The following is a 25,482-nucleotide window of genomic DNA, read 5'->3' as shown; positions in this document are numbered from 1 at the left end:
TCTGACCTCATTCCTAATACATTTGAAAGCTTTGGTGTATACCAACTCAGAGCAAATACAGCTTTATTCCACGTTTTCTCCAAGTTTGATATTTAGAAGAAGCTGCACACCACATACAAATTTAATAAATGCAAGTCTTAAAACTCAATTTAAAAACAATGTTGCTTTCATTACAACACTAGCACCAAAAGTGTTCAAAATATAAACAGGCTAGAGTTTATACCCTCCCTGCTCAACCTCCATGTTTTTCCATTACCATGTTCACATTACATTTTGTAGACAAAACACTTTTAATATTTAATATCATACTTTTGCAAACCTGATATAAACAAACACAGTATGTTTTGGCCTCCTAAAGAATGGATGATGAGTTGGTGACCTTTGTTTTGCAGAGACAAGATCATATAATGTTTTCCAATCCTGGCAATGACTATAAAATTTAAGGCAAACACACCATTAAATTAGAGACAAATCCACTATGATCCTCAAATCATATTGGGGTAAATTATTTTGAAGGTTTATTCAATAAATAATTCCAGAAAACAGAATTGCAAATGTGAAAGTGTTGTAGAAAAAAAAAAGGCACTTAAAAACAATGGTGATGGATGCAACCTCCTTTTCTGAACCTAAATTTCTGCAGACGCAGACATTGTTCTCCAGCCACTGAAAGATAGGATCACCATTCATGTCCAATAAAAACGGAGTTGGGAGGAATTACTGACAGATGGAGGACATCCCCAAATTCATATCCTACGAGCAAAACAATGCATTTCAACATAAGCAAATTTTAATTAGCAAATAAGGCAGATTTGTGTGTATTTGGCATTTCTGCAAAGAATTAAGGACCTGAGTTGGCTTTAAAATTAAGCAAGTAAAACCTGGAGCCGAACAGTAACGCTACTGTACACCGATGCCCTTTCATCTAGAAAGGCAGCCCGATAGAAATATCTTTTCCTTTTCTAGACAAAGATAACACATGATTGTTCAAGATGGATTCAAACAAACATCACCTTCAAGCCTGTTCTGTGAATACATGTATGGCTTCACACAGAACCCTAAAACGTACTGTACACATTTCACTGCTGCCCCTCCCCCTGCTACATTTGAAGAGTTCACCCTAGACAGACGTTTTAAAAAAAGAGCGATACGTGCTCGGTGAAAATGATCACAGGCACAGTAAGACCTTCGCTCGGAGGGCAAATCAATCTCAAGACCTTTGCTCGTCTGTTTTTTTGAGACAGATTGATTGTCTCCCACTCACCAGCGGGATAATCTGGAAAGGAACTCTTCACTTGCTTCCCCCGTTATCAACATCCAATTCAACCCTCCGCCAAAACACTGATGGCTTCGATTTTTTTTCAAAATAAAGGCACAGCTAGGCTTTCAGTCACCTTGCCAGTCCTGAAAAACTACAAAACACATTCTCACTCTCTCTCGCTCAAAAAAAAAAAAAAGACATAAACCCCCACATTTATACAGACTGTACACATGATGCATAGGAAATAATAATAATAATAAAAAAAAAAACAAGTTAGTAAAACAAACAAAAGAGTGGCAAAATGCATTGCTATCATTTGGTGACTACAACAAACAGTGAGCATTATAAAACCCTCCCCTCCCCTCTCATCCCGGCCCGGATCCTCTTCTCCATACAGTGTTGTCCACGAAGGAGCCCAAGCTCCATCATTTGCCCTCGTACTTTGGATTGACGACAGTTGTTACGGCACTTTTGTAGATTGGATTCTCACCCTGAGAAATACAGACGGAGAGAGAGAAGAGTGAGTAAACAGCATGGTTCACAAATAAACTAAATAAAAAAAAGCCATGCAGGAGCGTGAGCATGAAGTCTGGTAACTGAGATTTTCTTCGCTCGAGATCTTATCATCGTCTACATCGGTACCCGAGACTGAAATATTACGTTACGTATTACGTGATTCTCTCTAGACGAACATGTTGTGGTGCTGATGAGGCAGAAAATAAGAAAAGCCTTTTGTAACCTCTTCATCATTTTCTTTTCTTGTGCACTGAACAGCAAATCAGAGAAATCTCTTCAATCCAACATTCAGAAAACTGGTGTTACAGACGCAGAGTAACATCAATCAATGGATTATCCAATGACCTCTGTTTGTTTTTGCATCCGTTTGAATCTTAGTACCATTTTAATAAAGTTAAAAGCTGCAAAGTAAGTAGTGGTTAATGTTAGGGACATCCCGATCGCCATGTACAAAAACAATTCCACTCAGGTACTGAATGCTGCTTTAAAATAAGAGAAAAGGTGAAATATATTCCAGAGAGGATCAGGTGGTTTATGGTAGCGTTGGATGACCAGAACATTTCTGGAGGTGTAGAGAACACAAGATATGAGCTAAACTCTCCTAACACACTATGTTAACTTTGATCTTCATCCAAGATCAGATCAGGACGTGAATGGGCCGATTCTCTAAGACGGGGGTCGGATCCGGGTAGAAGAAAACATCCCTATCCTTAGTTACTGTCTACCAGAGTCATTAAAGTATGAATGAAGGTGATGGGGAAGGTGCAGAGCACGGTGCTGTGTCTTTTACTTTTCTGAGAGCATTCCTCAAAGCATCGTTAATACATCAGAAAATGTCTCAGAACCTAGTCAAAATAAAACCCTTTTTTTTTTTAATCAATTCCTGTGTCCTGTCCTGTGAAACCCCACGTCATCCTGTTTTCAAAATGTTCATTTAGCTTAAAACGTTTAGCATTAAAACATTTAAGACCTTTATTCTGTAATAAAAAAAATAAAAATAAAAAAAAAAAATGTCTGGAGACGCATGTTTTTCAAACAAGAGAATTAATAATACGGAGCACGAACAGAGTTCATGTTCCCATGGGACATGTTCCAGTGGAAAATAACAGGAAATGTTTTATTTTCTCTGCTGGGAAACGTGACTAAAATAGATGTGTATATGTTTGGATAAATCATACTGTGTCATGTATGTTTTATCTGTTTTATCTTCCTCAAACTGTCTAAATTGGCTGTACAGGAAATGAACGAATAAAAGAACTTCTAAATATAATTATTCTGTTATGTTCTGTTAACATCAATAAAAAAAAAAAAAGCAACAACATGCAGTTATTTCACGTTTACGAATCATTTTAACGGGTGTAAAACTGCACTCTTCAGACGGGAAACACATGCAAAGTGATACAAACTTTGACCTAAAGGGCGGCGGCTTTATTCCCATAGCTGGGATTCTGGAACTGGTTAATGGGGCTCTTGTAAATGGGGTTCCCTTGCTAACGTGAAGAAGGAGAAGATGACAAACAGAAGAAAGAGAAATGAAGAGAAGCAGATAAAAGCAGTGGAAAGGACAGACACAAAGAGTCTGGAGGAGGAAAAAAAACGTCCAGCACAAAGACAGAAAAAAGCCAAGGAAGGAAGATATTAGAACGTTTCTTAACTTCCTATTATCTGTTTCAAGCTTTAAACGTGTACACGTTTGAAGAAATGCTTTGGCTTTAATTAATGTTGAATATAAATATGTATTAAAGTAATTCCCACAAGCGCTTCGGTTCTGACTAATGCTTCAAACATGACAGCTGCAACTGGCTCACAACGAGCAGCAGCTGAGTTGTTTCCATCAGTGGTCATCCAGCCGTCCCCCTTCTTCCTCCGCTTCATGGCCTTTTATGGAGGTGCAGTTGCAGCGTGTGGACAGTGAGGGGCAGCACTGAGCGCGTGAGGCCACTTCCTCAAGTGAACAGAGACTGACACAGACGTGCTACGACGCTGTGGTTGACCGGGGTGAGAGTGACGGAGAGTCCCCTCAGTCAGCTTCTGCATGTTGAGTCATTTTTCCAAATTATTTTAACTCGGCCCTTTTCACATTAGTAAAATAATTCTTTTAATGTTACTGCAGATATCCACGACGTGAAGCCTGGATGGCAAATTACTTCAAAAATATATCTATTTGTTACTGTAATTCCAAAGTAATTAGCTACATCATAACATTACTGTCTTTAAATTGTAAGGCATTACTTTACTTTTAAGTTACTTTGACTAAAATAACTGGAAATATGGATTTTAGGTTCTCAACAGATCTTATTACATTCAGTGAAGCTCATTTCCACATCCAGTAGGTGATGAATAATGACTAAGCTAACGCTAACAACAGCACAATATAATGGTGTAATTATGGCTCATGGCTTGATGCATGTTGTGATAGAGATACTGTGAATTTATTTGTATTCATACTGAAATCGATATTGCTTGAAGTTACTACTACACCTACAGAAAGCTACATGTTTCCTTAAATTACTTGTGCTGCTTATTTTTCCTCCTCTGCTAATCTCAAATTTGTATAAAAACACACAACTTAATCCATTTAATCAATTTCAGTTTTAAAATCCATTGCAACGTGTGTGACATCACCACATTACAGCAAAAAGTAATGTATTTAAATGACAGCGTTACTTTTTTTAACGCGTTACTCCGAACACTGGGTGTAACCGACTCACCGTGTCCCACTTGGCGTTCATCTTCTCCTTCTCAAACTTGGCAAACTCTCGGCGGTCGTGGATGATCATGAGCAGCTTCCAGATGAGCAGCAGGGCGAGGCCGATCAGCACGATACCGGCGACCACTCCGGCCACGATGGGGATGATGTCAGGTCCGGCCGGGCACTCTACAACACAGGAAACATAATAATAATAATAATAGTTCACTGATGAAATCCATTCCTTGATGAAGAGGTAAGTTGCTTCCATCCTACCGAGCTCCTCCACCACGTAGACCTCCTTGGTTTCATTCCTGACGGCGTAGGTGTAGTAGAACCAGCAGTCGTTGGCGTCTCTCTCTTTGCAGTGGGACAGGGGGAAGGACTGGTCGGTGGGCTGCGGCAGCTTGTTGCGATGACTGACCTTGTGCAGTGTGAAGTAGCTGCAGTCCCGCTCGCATGTGTCCTTCTTATCGCCAGCATCGAACGCTCGGCACTGCACACAATCTCTGCGGAGACACGGACGTAGATGTTTAATCGCTCTGTTTGGTGGATGTCATTAAAGGCCGGGGACTTATTTTTTCTTTTCTCAGTGGCAACCATCAATCATCACGATGTCACATCGACACTTGAGCAATATATTAACGACTTAAATGTGTTTTAGTTTTGGGCAAGTCCCATGAACTAACATGGAGGAGGTGGAGTTTATGGCCTATACTGAAGCCAGCCACCAGGGGGAGCTCTCACTTTTGAGGAGCTGTTATGGCATTCACTTTTACTACAGTCTATGCTTGGAACTGAATTCAGCTCTGCTTTGTATGTAGTTAAAAGAGAACGTTGCATTCAGAGATGCATTTTACTTTGAGGATGTGTGTGTCCAGCTGCCATTGTTTCAGATCTACCATCTTCAGACTCACTTGTGTTCGGGACAGACACCAGGACAGGTCGGGCAGATCTCGCATGTCGGTCCCTGGAATTTGGGGTCTTCGCATTTGCAGATTCCACACACACATTCACCACGGCCGTTACAGATCTGGCCGTTCTTGGCCAGGCAGGAGGTGGTATCCATTGAACAGTCGCAGGCGCTGCCTGTGTAGTTGGTGTCACAGATGCACTTCCTGCATTCACAGCGTCCATGTCCTGACAGAGCAGAGGCAACGGTAAGGTTTACCAAAAACACACACACAAAAAAAAGTCAGTCTTTCAAATGCGCCATTTCTTTCAACACTCACCTCCACAGAGCTTGTTGTTGGAGCGGTCACAGTTGAAGTTGTCGCACTCGCAGTACTTTCCGCTGTAGACCTCGGAAGGATTCTCCCGCTTCTTGCATTCGCAGGTGCCGCAGACACAGTCACCGTTGTTGCTGCAGATGTCTGTGCCGTTGTCTTTTCTGCAGTTGGCGTCCAGGTCCTCTGTGCGCACTTCGTCTTTGCTGCACTCGCAAACGCGCCCGATACGACCTTCGTTACACCTGACACAGACCAAAGTGTTTGGCGAGTTACCAAATATGAACAATTCAAGCAGAGAACAATTAACCTCTTATCATTTCAGACTTCTTGCAAAAGAACGCCCATTTAGGACATAATACAAAGTAAACTGAATGCTGCTCATGAACATTTTGGGGCTCATTTATGGTCTCGGCCTCTTTTGAAAGACAAGACTCGGAAGTTTCTATCATAAAATAATCAGAATCACTCCAAGTTGGCACACAGATAGAGAAATAAGAAGTCTTTGGGTTCACCTGATTGTTTTTGTTTTATAAAAATGTGTTGGTTGTATCCTATAATGACTTTTTTTTAATGGAATCAGAAGAAACTTACTCAAACACAACTCCCATATACGACCCAGTGGAATATTAAAAGGTTAAAAGAGATCAAAAAAGCACACAAAATGGTGGGAAACATGTCATTAATACTGGTCTGAAACAATAGGAGTGATTTTGTGGGAAGAGAAATGAAAAGCAGAGACAACAACATCATCCCCCCACTCCACATCACTAATTGCTCGTCTTCCTGCCCTCCTACACTTACTTGCAGGCTCCACATTCGAAGGTCCCGTTGCCATCGTTACACTTCTTGCTTTTGACCTCTCCGTGTTTGGCGCACTCACAGTCGCAGATGAAATTCAGAACCACCTGCACCTCCTCGGTGAAGCCCAGAGGTTTGATTGTAATGGTCTCAGAATTGCCATGAGACGGACACTTCTCGGATTCAATGGAGATGTTGAAGAAAACCTGGAAAGCAAAGAGGAGTTTACACACAAGGACTCATTATTATTCTCAACCACACTTGTTTTTTTTTTGTTGGTTTGTTTTTGCAGAGGATCCTGACAAGTTCAGACGGTTAACCAAAAATGCTACAAGAAGACAACTGGACTTGAAGAGTTTCTAGAAGACTTTTCATCCAAGTAGCTTCTTCTGCTGATAATATCTCAGTCCACCTCTTCTGTTCAGAGAAGGATTTCCAATATGACAAAGATTGCGTCCTTTAATCCTCTTTTATCCAGAGAAGACAGGCGCTTTGAATGAAGAGTCATATCTATGCAAAATTGGAGAATCTGCCCCAGTTGACAGATATATAATCTGACATCAATCTACAAGACTGTTCAAACATCAGTCTCCTAGAAGTTTCACCCATTGAATCTGGAGCCTCTGACTGATAATGGTTATAGAACCATTTATTGGAGAGAGAAAACAGGGCAGAACAGTCTCCTTCAACAACAGGTAAGCATCTGTCTGAATTTCCAACACCTTCAACACCTCAACTCCCCACCAGTCTTTAAGAACCGAAGAAGCTACTTGGATGAAACATCTTCAAGAAACTCCAGTTGGTTAAACCTACAGCACTGAGAACCTTCACAGACACGTTTGGAATCTTAAACTCAACAAAAAGCTTCATCTTTACCTCGTCTCCGATGGAGATGTTGGAACACTTCCTGCCGTTCTCGCCCGTTCCCTCAACACCGTTCTTACAGATGGACTTGTAGGTGATAGCAACTCCCTCTGGCAGGCGACCGTTTTCAAGGATTACCTCGGAGGACAGCGACTGCCCCAAAGAGACAAGAAAGATCAAATACTTGCCACACCGTTGGTGATTCACTTGTAGTGACGATCTGTAAGCTGTTGCTCAATAATCTTGTACGCTCAGAACTCTCTCAAAGTGCAAACTTTGCATGTATTTTAAGGAGGCTATGATATAGCTGTAGATATGGAAAGCATACATGTAATCCTTCATCTTTACAAAAAAGAAAAACGATAAATGGCATAAAAATATGAAACGACTGAAGTTTGAATTCAGTATAAAAGGAGCTGGTCCAGTCTGACTCACGTTGTAGGCATCAATAATGAGCTTGATCACATTGCTGGAGTTTGAGGACAGAGTGCCGACAGCGGATTTAGGAATAAGATTTTTTAACTCCTGTCAGAGACAAAAAAAATGAGAAGAACATTAAGACAATATAAACTTTTGAATCACATCATGTGAACTACATTAAGGTCAATGGTCTTCATGCACAAACCTTGTAAACAGGCTGGAACTCCTCAGTTACGGCAAAGATGGTCTGGATGTTGTTGTCGCTAAGTTTCTGGACCAGATGAGCGATGGAGGGGTAGTCCTATCAAACACAGGAACACACAGACAATTATTAATAAGAGCTTTGGATAATCCTACTGTTACTATTAAGAAGGCCAACTAATAAAAGATTAACATACATAGTAGTGGCTCATAGTGTACATGTTGTTCTCCAGATGACACTTCCCATCGTTGGGCAGGACGATGCCGCCCAGTTTGCCGTCTCCAGCGAAGTGGAAACCGGCATCGGTGGAAAACACCAGCAGACGAGTCACATTCCTCCAGCCAATTTGCTCCTGAGATCAAGACAAAAACGGTCCGGTCATCAGCGTTTTAGATAAATCAGGACGCAAACTTTAATTTCCTGACTAGTGACGGCAAAACCTCACCTCGCAAACTGCCACCTGCATGATGGCATCGAACCCGCCTTCCGGAGAGTCCAGGTTTCCTGAGATCTGCTGCTGACTGACCAGCCGGTTGAATTCGTCGCCCTGGTTCGTGAGCTTCAGGACGTTCTTGTAGCTGAAGGGGCTGGTGCAGTTCTGGTTCCCGGTGCAGGGGTTGATGAGCCTGGCTGGAGTGGTGCTGATGTAAGGCATGACTGTTTTCTCTACAAAGGATCCGAAACCTAAAGGGGGAAACAGGATGTGCTTTAAATCAGAACTGTAAAATTATATAACTAAAGCTGAAGAAAGGTTCATCTGCTCCACATCTATGACGGGTCCACAATGCTCATCCTTGTTTATGCCTCTTTTCTTTCAAATCAATGATCTTAAACACCATTTACATTTGGGCGCTGCAGTGATTAACATATGGACGTATAAACCAAGCTTCAGGCCTGCAGTTCAGTTCTTCACTATTCTTTACGGAGGAGTAGACGCTTCCTCACCGATCCTGAAGTCTGAGGTGATCTCCTGCATTTCCCTCATGAGGTCAGTCCCAAGGTTCTTCACGTTTTCCAAATCATCTTTCATGGAGAAGGACAGGTCCATGAGATAATACAGGTCTATGGGATAATCCTCAGCACGCTTAAATTTCAGCTGAAACGTCTGAGGTTCACCTGAAGGATGAAAACAAAAAACAAAACAAGGATGAACAAAACATTTCAACATGCCAACATTTCCTGTCATTAGAACAGGATAAGAACATTATCTCCAGCCATACACTAGAAATATTTTTATGTTTTTATTTTTAGGAATGTTCGTGTTTTTTCTCACTTTTGAATGTGAGCCTTTGGGAAAAATCCCTCGCCTTTTTGACGCTTATTCCCAGTTTGATTCTGGAAATAAGCTTATTCCCTCGGTTTGATCAATTATTTAGAAAAGTCACAGCACAAATGTCGCGACCGAGACGCACATTTTGATATAACATTGTCTATATTGCTTAAGTGGTTTAGGAGCCTTAGTGAACCAAAAAACTGCGGTAGACGAATAAGAATAACATACGGCGAGCAACTGAAAAATAGGAGCCTACGCATTGCATTGCCTCCCTAGAATTATCTCCAGCCATACACTAGAAATATTTTAATATTATTGTTTTTTATGTTATGTTGTTTCCCTGGGTACCACATGAGGTGTGAAATAAACAAGGGGCAACCAGAGCCTAGTGACCAACATTCAGCTACAAGTAGATGGACGAGTGATTCGCTCTATATGTGGACAAGGCTTGGGCCGGGTTTACCAGTCAACTGTCCAAATATTGACTATATCATATAACATGCGGGTGACAGGAGTCAGTGTTTACCAGATCTGAGTGTCAGGGTGAGTTTCTGAGGCTGTATCTGGGTGATCTGATTGGGATCCAGTTTCTCAGCCACATCCTTCTTACGAACGGTGACGGGGTTGTTCACGTCAACGTTGATCCCTCCGCGTGGGTTCTCGATTTTTGCCACATCACATTTTCTCTTCTTCAGGGACTCGAGGTCATCGCAGCGGGCTGACTTGGACTCACCCACAGTGAGGAAGTTCTGCAAAAAACAAATGTGGTTGTTAAGGGATTACTCAGAGCACTATTGAGAAAATCGTGTCGTTTTCTTCAAACATGCATTAGGAAATCCCTCAAAATTTCAGTTTACATCTAAATAGTCAAGCATAATGTTTTGGTTTTTTTAAAAGCACTAAAATATAGTCTAACATCTCGAAAGGTTGAGTACATGTACAAGAATGTCTCCTTCTGGGACCAACATGATGAAACATGCTGGTGCCCGATAGTACATCTCAAGTTCACAGGCATTCAGGCTCCTTCAGGGACGTGATAGTTCTATTACTGTTAAGCAGCAGACGACAAACAGAAACAGCTGATCTGTTTGGAGGCCGGAATATAAATTAAAGTACATGAAACTGTAGGAGGATTTGCAACAATGAGGTCTGTCAAAGCAAAAATAGGGCTTTGACCAGTGCTTTCAAAACCACATGACCCACAGAAACCTCTTCTCTCTTCTCTGTAGCAGCACATAGCAGATAAAACGTAGTTAACAGAAGCAAATAAGATTATTGAGTTGGCTGAATGTGTCCGGAAAACATCATGACGTACAGAAAAAGATTCAGTTTGGTCCTAGTTTTAGAGCATTTGTCATGGTCCAACAGCTCGCAAGTCTAGTAAAAAAAAAAAACAAGCAAGCAAACATGTCTGTACTAAAACCTGCAATTATTTTGTAATATCATCAGTTCAGGAATGCAGCTCTGTCTTGACATACGCACAAAAAACACCAAACCCTGAGATGTTTTGACGTGCCCACCAAAGGACTCAAATTAGTCATTACAGTAAGAAAAGCACTTTCTTACAGGGATAAGTTTTCCATTGAAGACTCACTAATCCAGTTCATGCAACTATACTGAGAAGATACTGAGGAGTTGTTGATGGTGCAAAAGAAAATAAATATTTAGCATGGCATTGCTACTTCTCAGAGTATTTTAAGTTGGTAACCAGGTTGTTTCTACACATATAGTCGTATTATTTATCTAAGGTAAATTAAACCCAACACACCTTTGCCAATAATCAAGTTATTTCTCAATTGGATCTACATTGATACAATGAATATTATCATTAAGTTGGTTTAAATGGTTTTCCTCATTCATAGAATTCAAGAAGTTATGATTATTATTTAATTGTAAGGTAACCAAAGGATTAATCGACTATTCAGAAAATTAAAGAGATTAACTGATTGAAATATTGAAATGATAGTTAGCCGCCAACACTAATGTGGACACGTCTCCTGGATATGAAATGTGTTGAATGGGCAAAACTGCGACACACCACTGGTTCACAAAACCCGAGTTGTTTCCAATCATCACAACAGATCAGAAATCTTATATCAAAGTATAAATATGCTCTACATCCATTGTGTGCTGCCACTGATCAACATCAGTCTCTCTCTTGCTCAGCATGGCTCAGACATCTAAAACATTTGTCATTTGTTTTAACCAGCAGGCGACTGATACGTCCCAGCTGTGGAAGACGTCATGCAAGTCACTCTTTTCTAATACTGTGGTTGGTTGCGACCGCAACAAGAACATCTGTATCAGGAACTGAAGACAGCCAATTAAACTTCAAAGGTTTCCAGTCAAGACAAGAAGCAACAGCACTGATGTTTGCAATTAATGGAGCAGTTGTGGTTTACTTGTCTCTGGTTGGAGGGCAAACACGAACAAGGACTCTCTAATCTCTCAAGTATGTACAGGGTAAGAACTAGTTGTATGCAATGATTTTCTGAGAAATACAAATCTCTGTTCCTCTTCTTGAAAGTAAAAACTATTTAAAATAACTTAATTCACGGAATGTATTTGTTTATGTGGAAACATCTGAAATATCAATGGTGTCAGGGTTGGAAATTATTCTATACAGAGACTGCATACACTGCTAAAGCTATCAGCTAGACTACTGTTATTGATGTGATAACACAGCTCCACTGTTTCAACTCACTTCATCTGTGCACCATCCACATGTCTGAGAAATCTGGATGCATTCCCCACATGACTGTGCGTTGCCCTTGATGCATATGCTTCCCTCTGAAAGAGACAAGTTCATTTTAGCCAAGGCAGTTTTTTTTGTTTCCATTCGGTCACTAACTCAAACCAGATTTTGGCAGAAAAACACAACCTTCCCCCGTTCACAAAAACTGAGTCATGCTGGGAAAAGCTCCAGGCAGCTCACCAAGCCATGACTTCATCTTCTAAAAAAAAGTCTCCCAGAGTAAACCAAGACGACCAACATGGCCTTTAAGCCCAGGGAGATATTTAGAAAATCTGTGTCTATATCATACAAAAGAATAAAAATCAATGGAAGCGCAGCACTGAAAACCACACTAGGGTTAGTTAATAATTTACAGTTGTGATAAGAAAAATGGAATCAAACTAGACGGGGCGGTTACAGCTTACCTTGCTGGGCCCAGCTGCCACTCAGGACTGCTGATAGCGTTGCTATTAAAAGTAGCCGCAGATCCATCTGTAAAACAAAACACAAAAGAACTCAACACAGGATTCAAAAGCTACACACAGATGCTAAGAAGAATGGCACAATAGATGGCAGCTAAAATAAACTGCAGTTGGGTTTAATGTGGCAAGAAGACAACTCTTAAAAACTGTGATCACACTACTTGGGTGTGTGCAAACACAAGAAAGTGTAGTTATTTGCCCTTCATCCCAAGCACACCATGTTATGATGTTGTTATATGATCTTTTTAAACCAGTATGTTTTGTAATTTAGCTACACAGCACACAGCCTTAAAGTAAAACTTTCATATTCAAAGCAACAGTTCCTATATAGATGGTCTCCAAGTGTATACAGTTTAAATTACTACATAAAGCCCAAATATTTTAGAGTGAAACAAGTAGAGAATAGTTTTAGTTTTATGAATGGAACTAGCTCTTCTTATTGCCACCGCTCTCTTGTCTGACAAGAAAATCCCATCAACAATTCACCCGACGCTCCAAGCTCCCTACAATCATGCAAAGTCAAGGTCCATGTTTCCTGGCCATAAACGATTGACACATAATTCACACTCATCTGTATTAGTCGCTCCACTTGACCGCGTTACCTGAAAGCTAAGAGTAATTCAAAGTTGAAATAGCCCACTTTTGGTTTGGATAATCAATCATCAACACTGCGGTTTTTTGTTGCCACATCACTACCAGTCTTATCCTGTGTGTACATCAGAAGGGGAAAACCAATTCACAACACAGAGGATTGATTCACCCACCAACTTCTAGCCACATTAGGTGCTATAAATTAACATGAGTTGTTAAGTCTTATCTGAAAGTGATTCATGATGACTCATAGCAGACATGTACCGACTTCAACATCCTTTAAGCTAAGGCGACCACAGAAAATAAATCCAAACTGGAGAGGAATAGCTGTGGTTTATTATGCGGGCCTACGATGCCCTCGCGCAACACAGAACAGAACTAAGCAAAGATAAAAATCTCTCTACAAGCCTTTGCTGCACAAAGAGAAGAGCTAGGTGTGTTCCCATTCCCATATTTGGTCAGGCTGTTTCATTCCTCTGACTGAACGTCTGCCATTCCCCCACAACTCCAGTGACACACTTCCTTGACTGGCTGCCCAGTCCCCAGACCATAGTTTTCTGTGTGCGATGGCCCAGTAAGTAAGACACGCATAGGAAGTATTCAGTTTTCACAGCAGCCAAAATCGACAGTTCTGCCTCAAAACTGCCTGTCAGTGTTGGGCAAAAGATGTGATTGTTGTTTTAGTTTACACAACGGAAGTACACAGCTAATTTTAAGTATAGGTGAAATAAGCCGTGAGAAAATGTACCATGCTGCAGCCACACAACAACCACATCCTGTAAAATGAGCCCCTGTCACCAACTTAAATGCAAGTTCTCCTTAAACTACCATAGAGCTATGAAAGACATGATGGTAGTCACATTTTTAATTAGCTTTCTGCCCAGTTTTTAACCCTGACACGAACAAGAACTTAATGTATACTAAGCTGTTAACCAAGAGTTAAACACACGACAGAAAAGTCTTCATAAAATTAAAACCCACTCCAACTGCAAAGGCTTTCTTCCCCCAACGGCTCCACCCCTACATTCTTAAAGAGCTGCTTTGTTTACCGCTCTGGGGTTTGGCCTGCACAGGGCAGCAAATTGCACAGAGTTGACAGATTGGAAGGAATTCAGAGTCTCCATTAGTCGCAGTCATTTGTGGTACAAATCTTAGGGCTTGATGATAAGTTTGGGTCCTCATCTACACTGCACTGTAAAAAAGTAAGTAAGGACAACTTGAAGATAAGAATGTATTGAAATCTCAAGAATGTATTGAAAAGTGCAGGAAGCGTTTCTTTCACAGACTGTGGTAAGGATAAGGGTAGAAAAACAAACGTCTACCCTAGAGACAACCTTAATAGCTTCAAGCAGACACAGTGGGAGGCTTGAACCATAACAGATTTGGTTTTTTGGTAAAACTGTGAAACACAATAAAGAATTGGTATGTGCAGTCAATACGTCAACAAGAAAGCAGGCTTTGTAAAAGAAGATATACTTGTACAATACGTTATTCTTCCAAGGTTATATTTTTAATCCAAATTTGGAGGCACACCCCTGAATATTTTATCTGTCCTATAAATAAGTAAACATGTAATCCTATGTCACTTCCTGTCTCAGTTCCAGGGTAAGATACTGATAAAGGACACATGAATTAAAAATAAATAAACAAAACTGAACAACCAACTGTTGTTCTAGACATCGTCTTTTCTAAACCCTTGTCTTTGCCCCAATAGATGCCACGGTGTATGAGCAGTCCTAATAAAGGAGCTGAGAGACTAATGTTTAGACAAACAGGAATAAACTGTAAGTAGCCATGACTTTGTATGGTGATGTTGTAGAAGACAGAGGTGCTCAATGTTAGTGTCATGGTTATAATAGCCAGAGCTGCTCAGCATCTTTCCAGTGCAGCAGCAGAAAGAGTGGTGGGCCAGTGATCTCTCAAAGACTTGTAGTAACACAAAGTAGAGTACTCGATAAGAACAGAAATAAGCAAAGTTAATTGTAAACTATTTAGTCAACATGAGATTTGTACACTTTTTATACGCATAGTAAGGACAAAAACAAAGAAATGTAAATTTGCTGCTTTTCTGCCATTATAAACTAATTATCTTTATCTTTTTTCTAGAAATGCAGAATATTAAAAATAATCAAGATGGTTCTTGTTGGTCTGATTCGACTAAAATGTTTTCCTGTGTCCAAGTTTATCGGTGACTAAACGCAGACGAAATATTCTTCCTCCCTCTTCCTCCTCTCTTTATGGCATTGCTGTAATTTCCAGTGAAAATGACCGTTGCTCAACGTTCATTATTTCCCCCTCCAACATGAACCACTCAGTTCCAGTCACCATTGTTTTAAGTAAACAGAAATACTCAAGACAGCTAACGAATGCTTTAGTGGAGCAATGGCAGAACGACGTTGACAAACGAGTACACGGGTGAAAATGCTTACAATAGTGTAGGCCCCAACATAGGATCTTGGTATACATGTTTCAGAAGTAGAAATCTTGTGGTAAACTTCTACAACTTTAATAAGCAGTGTTCAAACCTTTACAAATATCTATTTGTGGCTTATTTAAAACAGATTTTAACCTGCTGACCAGCCCCAATCAAATACATATGGTGTCATGTTCGCAGACGGCTGTAAGCCTAGTCAAATACACATCAGCGCCTTTCTGTGCTTTTAAGGCTGATTAGAAATCAACTTCCAGAAAATGAAGCAATGACCAAACTCATCCTTAAGGATAAAGACAATGGACTCCTCCAAGCAATTTAATTTTCACTCGAGGACTGAAAATTTAATTTTACACAGTATGTTGATCACTTAAGAACGGTTAAGACAAAATAATAACATCACCGGAAAGAAGAGATTAAATGAACATAAATGTTCAGGCCTCAAAAGCACCAGCAACTCAGTGAGGTAACTTTCGGTGTTGTTGTTGTGCAACATCTCCAGCAATAAACTGCATTTTCACAAAAGATTAAATCTGAATTAAATCATGTCGAGATAAACAGATTCAGACTTTTCAGTGGAATTTAGATTCTACATGAATTCACAGGGCCATCCAATGCTATGAGGAATTTCTTGCTAAAGCTACAACGAAGAGTCGACTGAAACTTAATCCTCCACTTGTCGTTATGGTCCAATGCTTGTCATCATCTTCAGACAAGTCTGAGGTTTTGATTCAGTCTGCAGTCTCAAAGTAGGCCCAAGGGATCAGCGTCACATATCCACCTACTATACTAGTGGCATACATGAGAATATGATTCCTAAAAAACATCTTATGCAGCATCATTTAGAAGGATTATACCTACCAGTCTTCATTTGGCCTCATTTCTGCATTTTAAAATGAAAAATAAAATGTCAAATAAGGCTTCTTTCACTTTTTTCTACTTGAAGGTCAGCTCGACACTCAAACACCAGCCTGTCCAGATATGTGGCACCACCACTTCTTTATTCACCACCCATTCAATACCACTTTGATTGTTCCTAACTTCCCGTTCAACGTCTGAGGCTGGAGACTTCCTTCCGATGTGGCCATGGTACTCCTAATTACCATAACTAATAAATGTAACTTAAAGTTAAAGGTAGAACAATGCACCCTTACCCTGTAGACTGAAACATAGTCAATTATGTGGGTTTGGTCAAGTCAAAGAGCTGATCAAGAACAAAACACATCTATGAACTCAGGAGATTATCTGACCTTCCTGACTCGTCTGTGACTTGTTGCTGCATACAGCTGTGAATAGACACGTCTGGTGTTGCCTAAAGGCAGAGCAAGGCACATGTGTGAGCGTTTAGAGTTGCCTAAGAGACTGGATGACCACATCTCAACAAATACACTCACAAATGTTCCTCTACAATTGAAGAGTTTGAGGCATATGGAACTGGGCCATGCTTCTTTATATTTTTCCCAGTGAACCTTAAATGTCTTCATATCAAGAGAAACCTGGGTAAAGAACTTCCTGCTGTGCGTGTTTTCGATGGCGACAAGTTCCTCTGACGATCTCCGATAGAAAAGAAAAAAGAAACTTGTCCAAAGAATTTTGATTATTTGAAGATTGAAGCAAAAATGCATGAGTGCCTATTCTAAAAGATACATGTCAGCAGAACAGACACCAACACATCACCTCACCTACTGAACTTTAAATAGCTGCAAAAAAAAAAAAAAAGGTACCACAACTCTGGCAGGTTTCTCGGTGGTTCTTTGTTTTGTGCGAATCAAGGTTAACCACACTCTGCAGCGCAAGGGGTTTGTGTGGCTGTGAAAACTGAAGAGCACATTGCCCTGACGCAAACATGGTAGTGTAATCCTTTTTTTTACTTCTCTTTTTCACCACCTGCACCCTACACAATCCAATCCATTACGTCGACTCTTAACTATAACTGTATACACTGCTGTACAATGTCTGCATTTTGATCTTATGCCGTAGAGGTAACTGTGGCCAGATGGTAAAGGTAACCAAGAGCATCCATCTACAACAAACCCAAAACCCAATGTCAAGGTTAATTTGGGCCTTCTGTTTGGACTTCCTCTTTCTAAATATGTAAAAAAAAAGCCTTGCTTCTCTGCAAACGCTTGCAAAGAACACTACAACTTTTTTAATTAATTAATCTGTCAATTAGTTATGCAATGTGAAAGAAATACTAGAGAACAATCTTCGAAATCCATAGTAAGGTCTTAAAAAAAAGCAACCAAAAGAGTTTCCAACCACAAAAGACAAAAAGGAAACCTTTTACAACTGAGAAAACTAGAAAGTGGTAATGTTGTGCATCTAAGCCTGAAACAAGTGTGGTTTTATCTTCTGCTGCACTACTCCTATAGCTACACTTATTCGACCAACTGACACATGGTCTTGTTTACAAATAAATGAGGAAACTTGAAAATTAAAAGTCATGATGAACCGACTTTGATTTCTGGTTTGACAAACGGACACAAATGTTTTAATTAAACTCCTCTGATTTACAGGGACGGGGGAAAAAAAGATGTTGATTGATGATTTGGGAACCAATACAATTAAAAACCTTCATCAGACCATAACAAGTGCTAATTTACTCATAGATATATGAGTATATATGAGTTTGCCAAGTGAACTGCCCCCAAACTTTCAAGCTTTGTTGCCGGCCATACATTTTACAGTGACATCAGGTTAGAGAAAAACAAAGCTTCAAAAAAGTAAACGATGACATTGATTGTTAAAATAGTAGTGAACAATTTTGATGGTTGACGTAATCACTGACTAGTCGACTAATCGTGACAGCCCCACAGCTGTACCAGCCAAACACACTGGTCAAATGATGAATGTTGCACGACAGAGTTAACATCTTCTGCATCAAAGGTGGAGCTGAACACAAGTCTGCATTGTTGTCGCGTCGGTGGGTCATCTGGTCGTCCGACAAACCGAGTGGCCTCCCCCACCTCCAAGCTCAGTTTGCCACCCGGTCGGTCAAACAGCCGGCCCCCACACCTGCTGCTGAAAGTCACAGTCCACTCTCGGGCCCTATTAGGTCCACAAACAACACAGCATGACTCCCCATCCATTTCCTTAATTAAACCACACCCAGGCAACACTGCTCTCCCTCAGCAGGCTTTTCTCAGGAAGTCCTTCTCGCTCACAACAGCTAACACAGCACGATTAAAGGAAACCCAACCTACAAACAGGAGCATCCGCTTTATACATCCAAAATCTTGTCACGAGGTTTGGCTTTAATTAAGTGTTGTCATTCTAAACGATTTGAAAACAATTCAACCCATGTTTTTGAGACAAAGGCATCACAGAAGAAATGTGTCTGTCGTCCTTTTATACATATAAGACAAGTCTATATTAGCCTTTAACAGCCTATATTTCTACATTTCCAACAAAAGCAACGTGAAAGTCAAGATGCCAACATTGTGACATGTAAAGTGTGTTAAACATCCGTTCTAACATCTTAAATCCAATAGGGAATCCAACAAATTAAGTTCTTATACACGCCGACACACTGAGACAGACACAAAATCGTGTTCTGGAAACAGTTGGATCTATTTTAACATGAAGAACAAACTGTGCGACACGAGTGGGGGTTTGTCCGTCATACGGAGGCGATCCCGATCTCCCAGTCGGCCTCGGAAAGATGAGATAATGCATTCCAGTTTAACAAACTCCATACTATGTCACGGAAAACAGGGCCCCGCTGAAAATGTGGTGTGCTATTCCTCTCCAACTTGAACCCAGAGTTTTAATCAGTCGGGCTTGATGTCATGCCGGTTAGTTTCAATGTCACGACCAGAAGGAGCTTAAAAGGCTGCGTTTCATTTATAACCTTGGATATAAAGTTTATCGCCTTTAAAGTTGGACCACGTACAGCTGATCTGTCAACCTTGTTGTGTATTGTGATTCCTCTTCTCAGGCATTTTGAATCTTTTCCCTGCATGGTGGACTCATCATCAGTGACTCACTTCCGACTAGTCGAGGGGGGGTAAAAGGCTACCGTTGAGTAATCTAAAGTGACCCTTCGTACTGCCCCGGACACTCCTTGCTTCTCAAACACCACAACAATGTAACTAAGGGAAGTGACTCAGAGATGCACTGGGGAGCAGTCTACAGACACATCTCGCCTCACGTCTGCAATTACTAGGCCTGGTATATATTATGCGACATCAAAGACATATGTGTTTTCCCACTTCTATATGGCGCTGTGGCTATGTTATTATGATGCCAAGCCAGGCCAGTAATCATTTATTCCCAGGTCACTAAATTAGGACGTGCAGCGAGAGCATGGTGAGCACAGATTACTAGCTTTAACTTTTAAATTCAACAGAGAAGAGGGAGGAGAAATAACACCCCGAGGCTACGATTCCTTTACAGGAAGTTAGCGAGGCAGGCAAGATCAGTCTTGTCCCACTTACATACTGCAGTCTCTTAATCACAGCTGTGGGCAAGGCTGAACAACAGACTCTGGTTAACCAGTGAGATGTCCTGGACTTACTGGGCCCTCGACCACAGTTTATAAAGTCCATAATGCGAACACCAGCTGTGTTCTCCGTCAGGATATCGTCCACAGCTTCGTGACTTTTTGTACAACTGGATGTTATTGTGGGAAATCCATGAAAGTGACTCAGACTGATGAGAAGTGCAAATGTTTAAAAGAACCAGAACAGTCCAAACTAAACACGGTTTAAGTCACTGAAATATGATTTTAAACCTTAAAGTGGAAGAAACATTCAAAGTGGCCACACCAAAATCACTTCTACGAGCATCGATGAGGTAAATTTAAACAGCTGGATATGCTCGTGATACGATTCAACATGACTAAATATGTCTAGTCAAGCTCAAAGCCCGAACTAAACCCGGTTTGAGCCACTGTATTAACATTTTAGAGCTAAAAATCCCATCTATGAACATTAAAATAGGCTTTCCACCCCCTAAAAGACTTTTCAAAAGGTTCTGTATTATGACTTTAGACCTTAAGGTTGAAGTAACATTCAAAGTAGCCTCAATAAAATCACTTCTAGGAGCAGAAATAGGGTAAATTTATCCAACATTTAGTTATAAACATCAATATGTGTGTCGTAAAAGCTTTTACGTGCTTGATGTTTAGTTCAACGTTAGCTCACAGCCGGAACAACTCCCTGTTTAAGCCACTGTATTATAGATTTACAGCTAAATATCCTGTCTACGCACATTAAAAATACGCGTTTCACCACCCAAACAACTTCATATTTCAACATTTTGATGTCTGTAAAGGGCTGTGTTCCGATTTTAGAGCTTAAAGTGGCTCAAAGGAGCCCCATTAAAATAACTTCTAGGAGCACAACTAAGGGAAATCTACCCAACATTTTAAACCTTTAAACACTAAAATATTCTCCTAAAAGCTCCTGGGTTTGTTCCGACTGTGAGATGATGGCTAACATGGTTAAAATGTCCTCTTTAGCCACCGCACTGCCCTCTTTGCTCGTTTTTTTTTTAGGCCTACTTTGCGTATAAAGCCCAAATTAAGATTCCTCGACTGGGTCTTATTTAAAATATGACAACATTTCTTAAACCTTGTCTGTTGAAAGGGAGTTTTAAGGGCATAAATATCGGTTATCCGCTAACTAGCTGCCGTTAATCCACACCCAAAGTTTGCCCCTGAAGACATTACATTCCTCGCCTTTTTTTTTTTTTTTTTTTACTCCTTTTGTCATTTCCACCCGTGTTTTCAGCCTCTTCACGCGTGGGAGACCGCTCGAATGTGACAAATGTAGGTTAAAATAACACCACTCACCTTGAGACGATACCTTTGCTGATGGTTTGGGGGATTTAAATGAACATTTGGCCCCTTTTTGAAACGGAATAAAACAAAAAGGAGACTAGCCGTTGAAGATGGTCCGCTTTGTTTTAACTAACAGCCCGCACCGCTAACAGAGATACCACCGATTAAACTGCTAAAAAAAAAAAAAAAAAGGCGGGTGGAGCTAACCTTCAATTCCCTAGGTTATAAACAAGAAACGGATAGAAGAGTCCCACGAACACGTTTAGCCACAGTCGCGGCTCTGGTGCTGCTGGTAAAACGTTTTTTTTTTTTTTTTTTTTTCAATGCCGCACTTCAACAAACCTTCCCCTTATTTTTTAGACCCCGCCCATACAGGAAGTACCGCGGCACACATAGGGCAAAGGAACAAACGCGCACACTGGGAGAGCAGCGTGAACCCGTATTCACCTCGGATGTGGTGAATTCATACGTGTAAAAAGAAAGAAAGAAAGAAAGAAGACTGTGCTTATAAGGCTGCAAGGAAAACAAATACACACTATATTGCGATAAGTGTTCCCTCACCAGCCTTTACACACATATGAATTTAAGGCAGGGGTTTTAAACGTTTTTTTTATCAAACCAAGGACCCGCAGACTGATTAAGTGGGGACTCACAACCAACTATATTGTATTCTACATTAAACTAAGCCTAGTGCTATTTATAAATATACATTATTATTATAATTTTCAATATACAAAGCTAGCCCTTATCCGTTTACTAAAATATCTTGGATTCATGGTAATGTGCATTTAAAGAAAAATTGTGGAGGGAAATTTATATATATATATATATATAATATCCTTGGGGTCAATTTGACCCCAATCAATGTTCATCGTTGAAAAAATAACACTAGTAGGGAAGGTCAACTCACTGGTAGCAAGGGGTTATTTATATAGTCAACAAATAAACAAAGTGCCTGACACAAAAACTTGGTCAACAAGTTTATGTAAATCATTTTCTTGAGGGTAAAATGTGTTAGTAATACTTGAGGATAATAGGTAGGATATATAAAATGTCTAAGCAACCAAACATTTTGCTACCCTCTGCAGTACCTCCGCAGACCCCCTCTTGAAGACCTATGATTTAAGTTACATCCCATTTTTCATACATAGGGTTTAATATGACGTCATCACCATTTGCAGCTGTTACAGCTTCAACTCTTCTTTGAAGACTTTCCACAAGGTTTAGCAGTGTGTTTATGGGAGTTTTTGACCATTCTTCCAGAAGTGCATCCGTGAGGTCAGGCACTGATGTTGGACAGGAAGGCCGGGTGAAGGCCTGGCCAAGACCTGACAAGACCTGACAAGAAGGTCTTCGCTTTAATTCATCCCAAAGGTGTTTTATCAGGTTGAGATAAGGACTCATCAAACTTGCTCATCCATGTCTTTGTGGACCTTGCTTTGTGCACTGGTGCACAGTCATGTTGGAACAGGAAGAGACCATTTCCAAACTGTTCCCACAAAGTTGGGAGCATGGAATTGTCCAAAATCTCATTAACCGGTTCCTAGGCCTCGTTCCTTTCAAATGGAACTAAGCGGCCAAGCCGAGAAACTGGAAAACAACCCCACACCATAATAAATCCCCACTCCACCAATCTTCACACTTGGTACAGTGCAATGGTAATCACTATATTCATAATTTGCTTGTAAAAAATGTTCTCCTGGCAACCTCTAATCCTACATTGGTCCATCAGATCGCCAGGTGGAGAAGCGTGACTGGTCACCCCAGAAAACATCTCCACTGCTCTAGAGTCCAGTGGTGACATGCTTTGCACCACTCTGCATTGGACTTTGTGATGTAGGGCTTAGCTGCAGCTGCTCAACCATGGAAACACATTCCATGAAGCTCTCTACACACTTGTTGCAAACTGGGAAATATTTGCTTTTATACTGTTCTATTATTATTATTTTTACCTTATTCTGTTCTTTGTAACTTGCACTATATGCACTGCAACTGTAACACCTAAGCTTGCTCTTGGGGATCAATAAAGTCTTATCCTAGCTTAGCTTTACTTATGTCAGCTTAGCTTAATTTATATCTGAGTTATATAGAAATACAGTATTGCACTTCCTGTATGTGAATACAAGGTGTGAAAACAAAATCAATTTACATTTTTGGAATATTTGTTTCTACTTTTCCTGAGGTAAAGGATCTGAGTACATCTTTTACCACTACTTCACGTGAACACATTTCTGATGTGTGCCTGTTACTTTTATGTTGACATCTTCTTTTGCTTCCTTTGAGATAAAGTACAGTGTAGCAGCTACTCAAACATGGAACACGCACATGTGAATATACTGTCTAATAAAATATTTTGCACTACTGTATTTAAGGTACGACCACAATGTTTATCATGTTTTTCTTGTTCTTTCATGAGGTCACTCGCTCAGCTCACTCAGCTTCATTTCCTTTGCAAACTGAGAAAGCAATAAGCAAGTTCCTGATAAATATTTTTTTATTTTTTTTGGTTGCCATAGTGACATGCTTGCGTGATACAGTTCAAGCCTGGAGGAAATTTCACCCTCTACTGCACATCGTCAAGAATACAGACCAATCCTTTCAATCACTAACAGTGCTTGGACCTGCATGTCAGTGCAAACTCATGCATGGTGTCATGTATCTATGTAAGGCTGTGATCCTTTCTCTAATACATTTTACCTAGAGTGTTGTTTGTGGGTACTTACAGAAAGTAAACTCATAGAACCAAAGTCAGACACCCTCCTAGTTGCTGTAGGCCGCTACAGCTGAAGAAAGTGTATTCACAGAACCAAAGTTACATTGGTAACTTTTCCTTTCTCCTAGTTGCTCTCGGCTGCAACAGTTGAAGAAAGTGAATTCATAGAACTGAAGTTACATTGGTAACTTTTTTCCCCCCAGATACTTTTAGTTACTGTAGGATGCAACAGGTAAAGAAAGAGAACTCATAGAACCAAAGTTACATTTGTAACCTTTTCCATACTCCTGGTTGCTGTAGAATGCAACAGTTGAAGAAAGTGTATTCATATACCCAAGTTCCATTAGTAACTTTTTCCTTACTCCAAGTTCATTTATATTTGAAAGTCCTGCTCTACAACTTTAACTTTGTTTTGCTATCCTTCATTTTCCAAAAACTACACACATACATGTTGAAAAGGACATTTCCAGCTTCCAACACTGAGGCTAATTGTGACAAGTATGCAGCAGCTGGTGCTGCCAGCTGGCCCACACATGAAGTCACCATCTCCAGTTTACATCTTCACATCATTACACAGTCATCTTGCTAAATACCTCTGATAATCCATCCAGCGAGAGTACAGTGAGTCCTCTGTGATCAGAGCCGGTCGCACACATATTCATAACATGGGAAAAACCCAAATCAACGAGAGTCAGAGTCCAATTTCATTGTTTGGGACACACTGGAGGTGAAGCAGTTTGATCCCCAGCCCATCCACAGGATCATTCTTGGGCAAGATCCTGCCCCCTGACGTAGAAAGGTGAGTTATGAGTGCAGACCATTTGTACTTTACTAGGAGGAAATGCAAAAACATTGGAATGCGTTGGCTTTTAAGACACACTGAACCACCAGGATTTCTTCAAATTCAATCATACGTATGAAAACACATGTAATATCTTACAGCGTGCAGAGTAAAAGGAGCGTCTGAGGTGAAGAGAAGAGGAACCAACTTTGCACCGTTTACTGTTTCGACGTGTTGACGTGTTATAAACTGAATTGTACTTCTCTGAGGTGGAGGTAACCAAGGTGAATGTGGTGCACTGGCACCGCTGTGGGCCGGAAATCTCACCTACACCGAAGCCACAAAACAGAAAGCAGCAGCACTTAGTCTCAGTGACTCATTGAGTTTGTGTAACTGTGAATTGTGTGTTATAGAGGAGTGGTTTGCAGGGAGAACAACGCCACCCTGCGTGCACAGCGTGGTACGGCAAGACACAACAGAGAGTGATAATTACACAAACACAAAGACAATAAAACTGTTTTGCATCTTTAATAATCTTTAATCTTTAATATATATATATATATTTATATATTATCCTGTTGGCTCACCTGAAGGACATCAGTAAGTGCTAGACCCCCTGCAGTTTGCCTATAGGGTAAACAGACTTAGACTTTGACTTTTAGAGTTTAATGATCCATGAGGGAAATTACTCTGTCACCGTAGCTTCGTTGCATATAAAA

General features: G+C 40.5%; 1 protein-coding gene across 2 annotated transcripts; it reads right to left on the bottom strand.

The window, feature by feature from the left end:
- Positions 1 to 495: 495 nt before the first annotated feature.
- LOC125010703 (integrin beta-1-like) lies at positions 496 to 21,572 on the bottom strand. 2 transcript variants are annotated; one of them, XM_047589463.1, is made up of 17 exons: positions 21,282 to 21,572; positions 12,409 to 12,475; positions 11,954 to 12,039; positions 9,776 to 9,998; positions 8,922 to 9,092; positions 8,422 to 8,660; positions 8,173 to 8,328; positions 7,980 to 8,075; positions 7,790 to 7,879; positions 7,367 to 7,507; positions 6,494 to 6,696; positions 5,696 to 5,934; positions 5,381 to 5,603; positions 4,740 to 4,972; positions 4,486 to 4,652; positions 3,187 to 3,264; positions 496 to 1,749 (listed from the first exon to the last, which is right to left on the bottom strand). In XM_047589463.1, exons 2-16 carry the CDS (start codon positions 12,473 to 12,475, stop codon positions 3,187 to 3,189), a joined length of 2,412 nt encoding a protein of 803 aa, XP_047445419.1. In that variant the 5' UTR covers positions 21,282 to 21,572; the 3' UTR covers positions 496 to 1,749. The 2 variants fall into 2 exon arrangements, with proteins under 2 accessions (XP_047445419.1, XP_047445421.1); XM_047589465.1 differs by lacking the exon at positions 3,187 to 3,264 and having other exon boundaries at positions 21,282 to 21,570.
- Between the last annotated feature and the right edge of the window lie 3,910 nt (positions 21,573 to 25,482).

The sequence above is a fragment of the Mugil cephalus genome, chromosome 7 (genome assembly GCF_022458985.1).
Source record: "Mugil cephalus isolate CIBA_MC_2020 chromosome 7, CIBA_Mcephalus_1.1, whole genome shotgun sequence".
NCBI lineage: Eukaryota > Metazoa > Chordata > Actinopteri > Mugiliformes > Mugilidae > Mugil > Mugil cephalus.
Note: the sequence above shows the minus strand (reverse complement) of the source record. Positions and strands in the feature narration are given on the sequence as shown.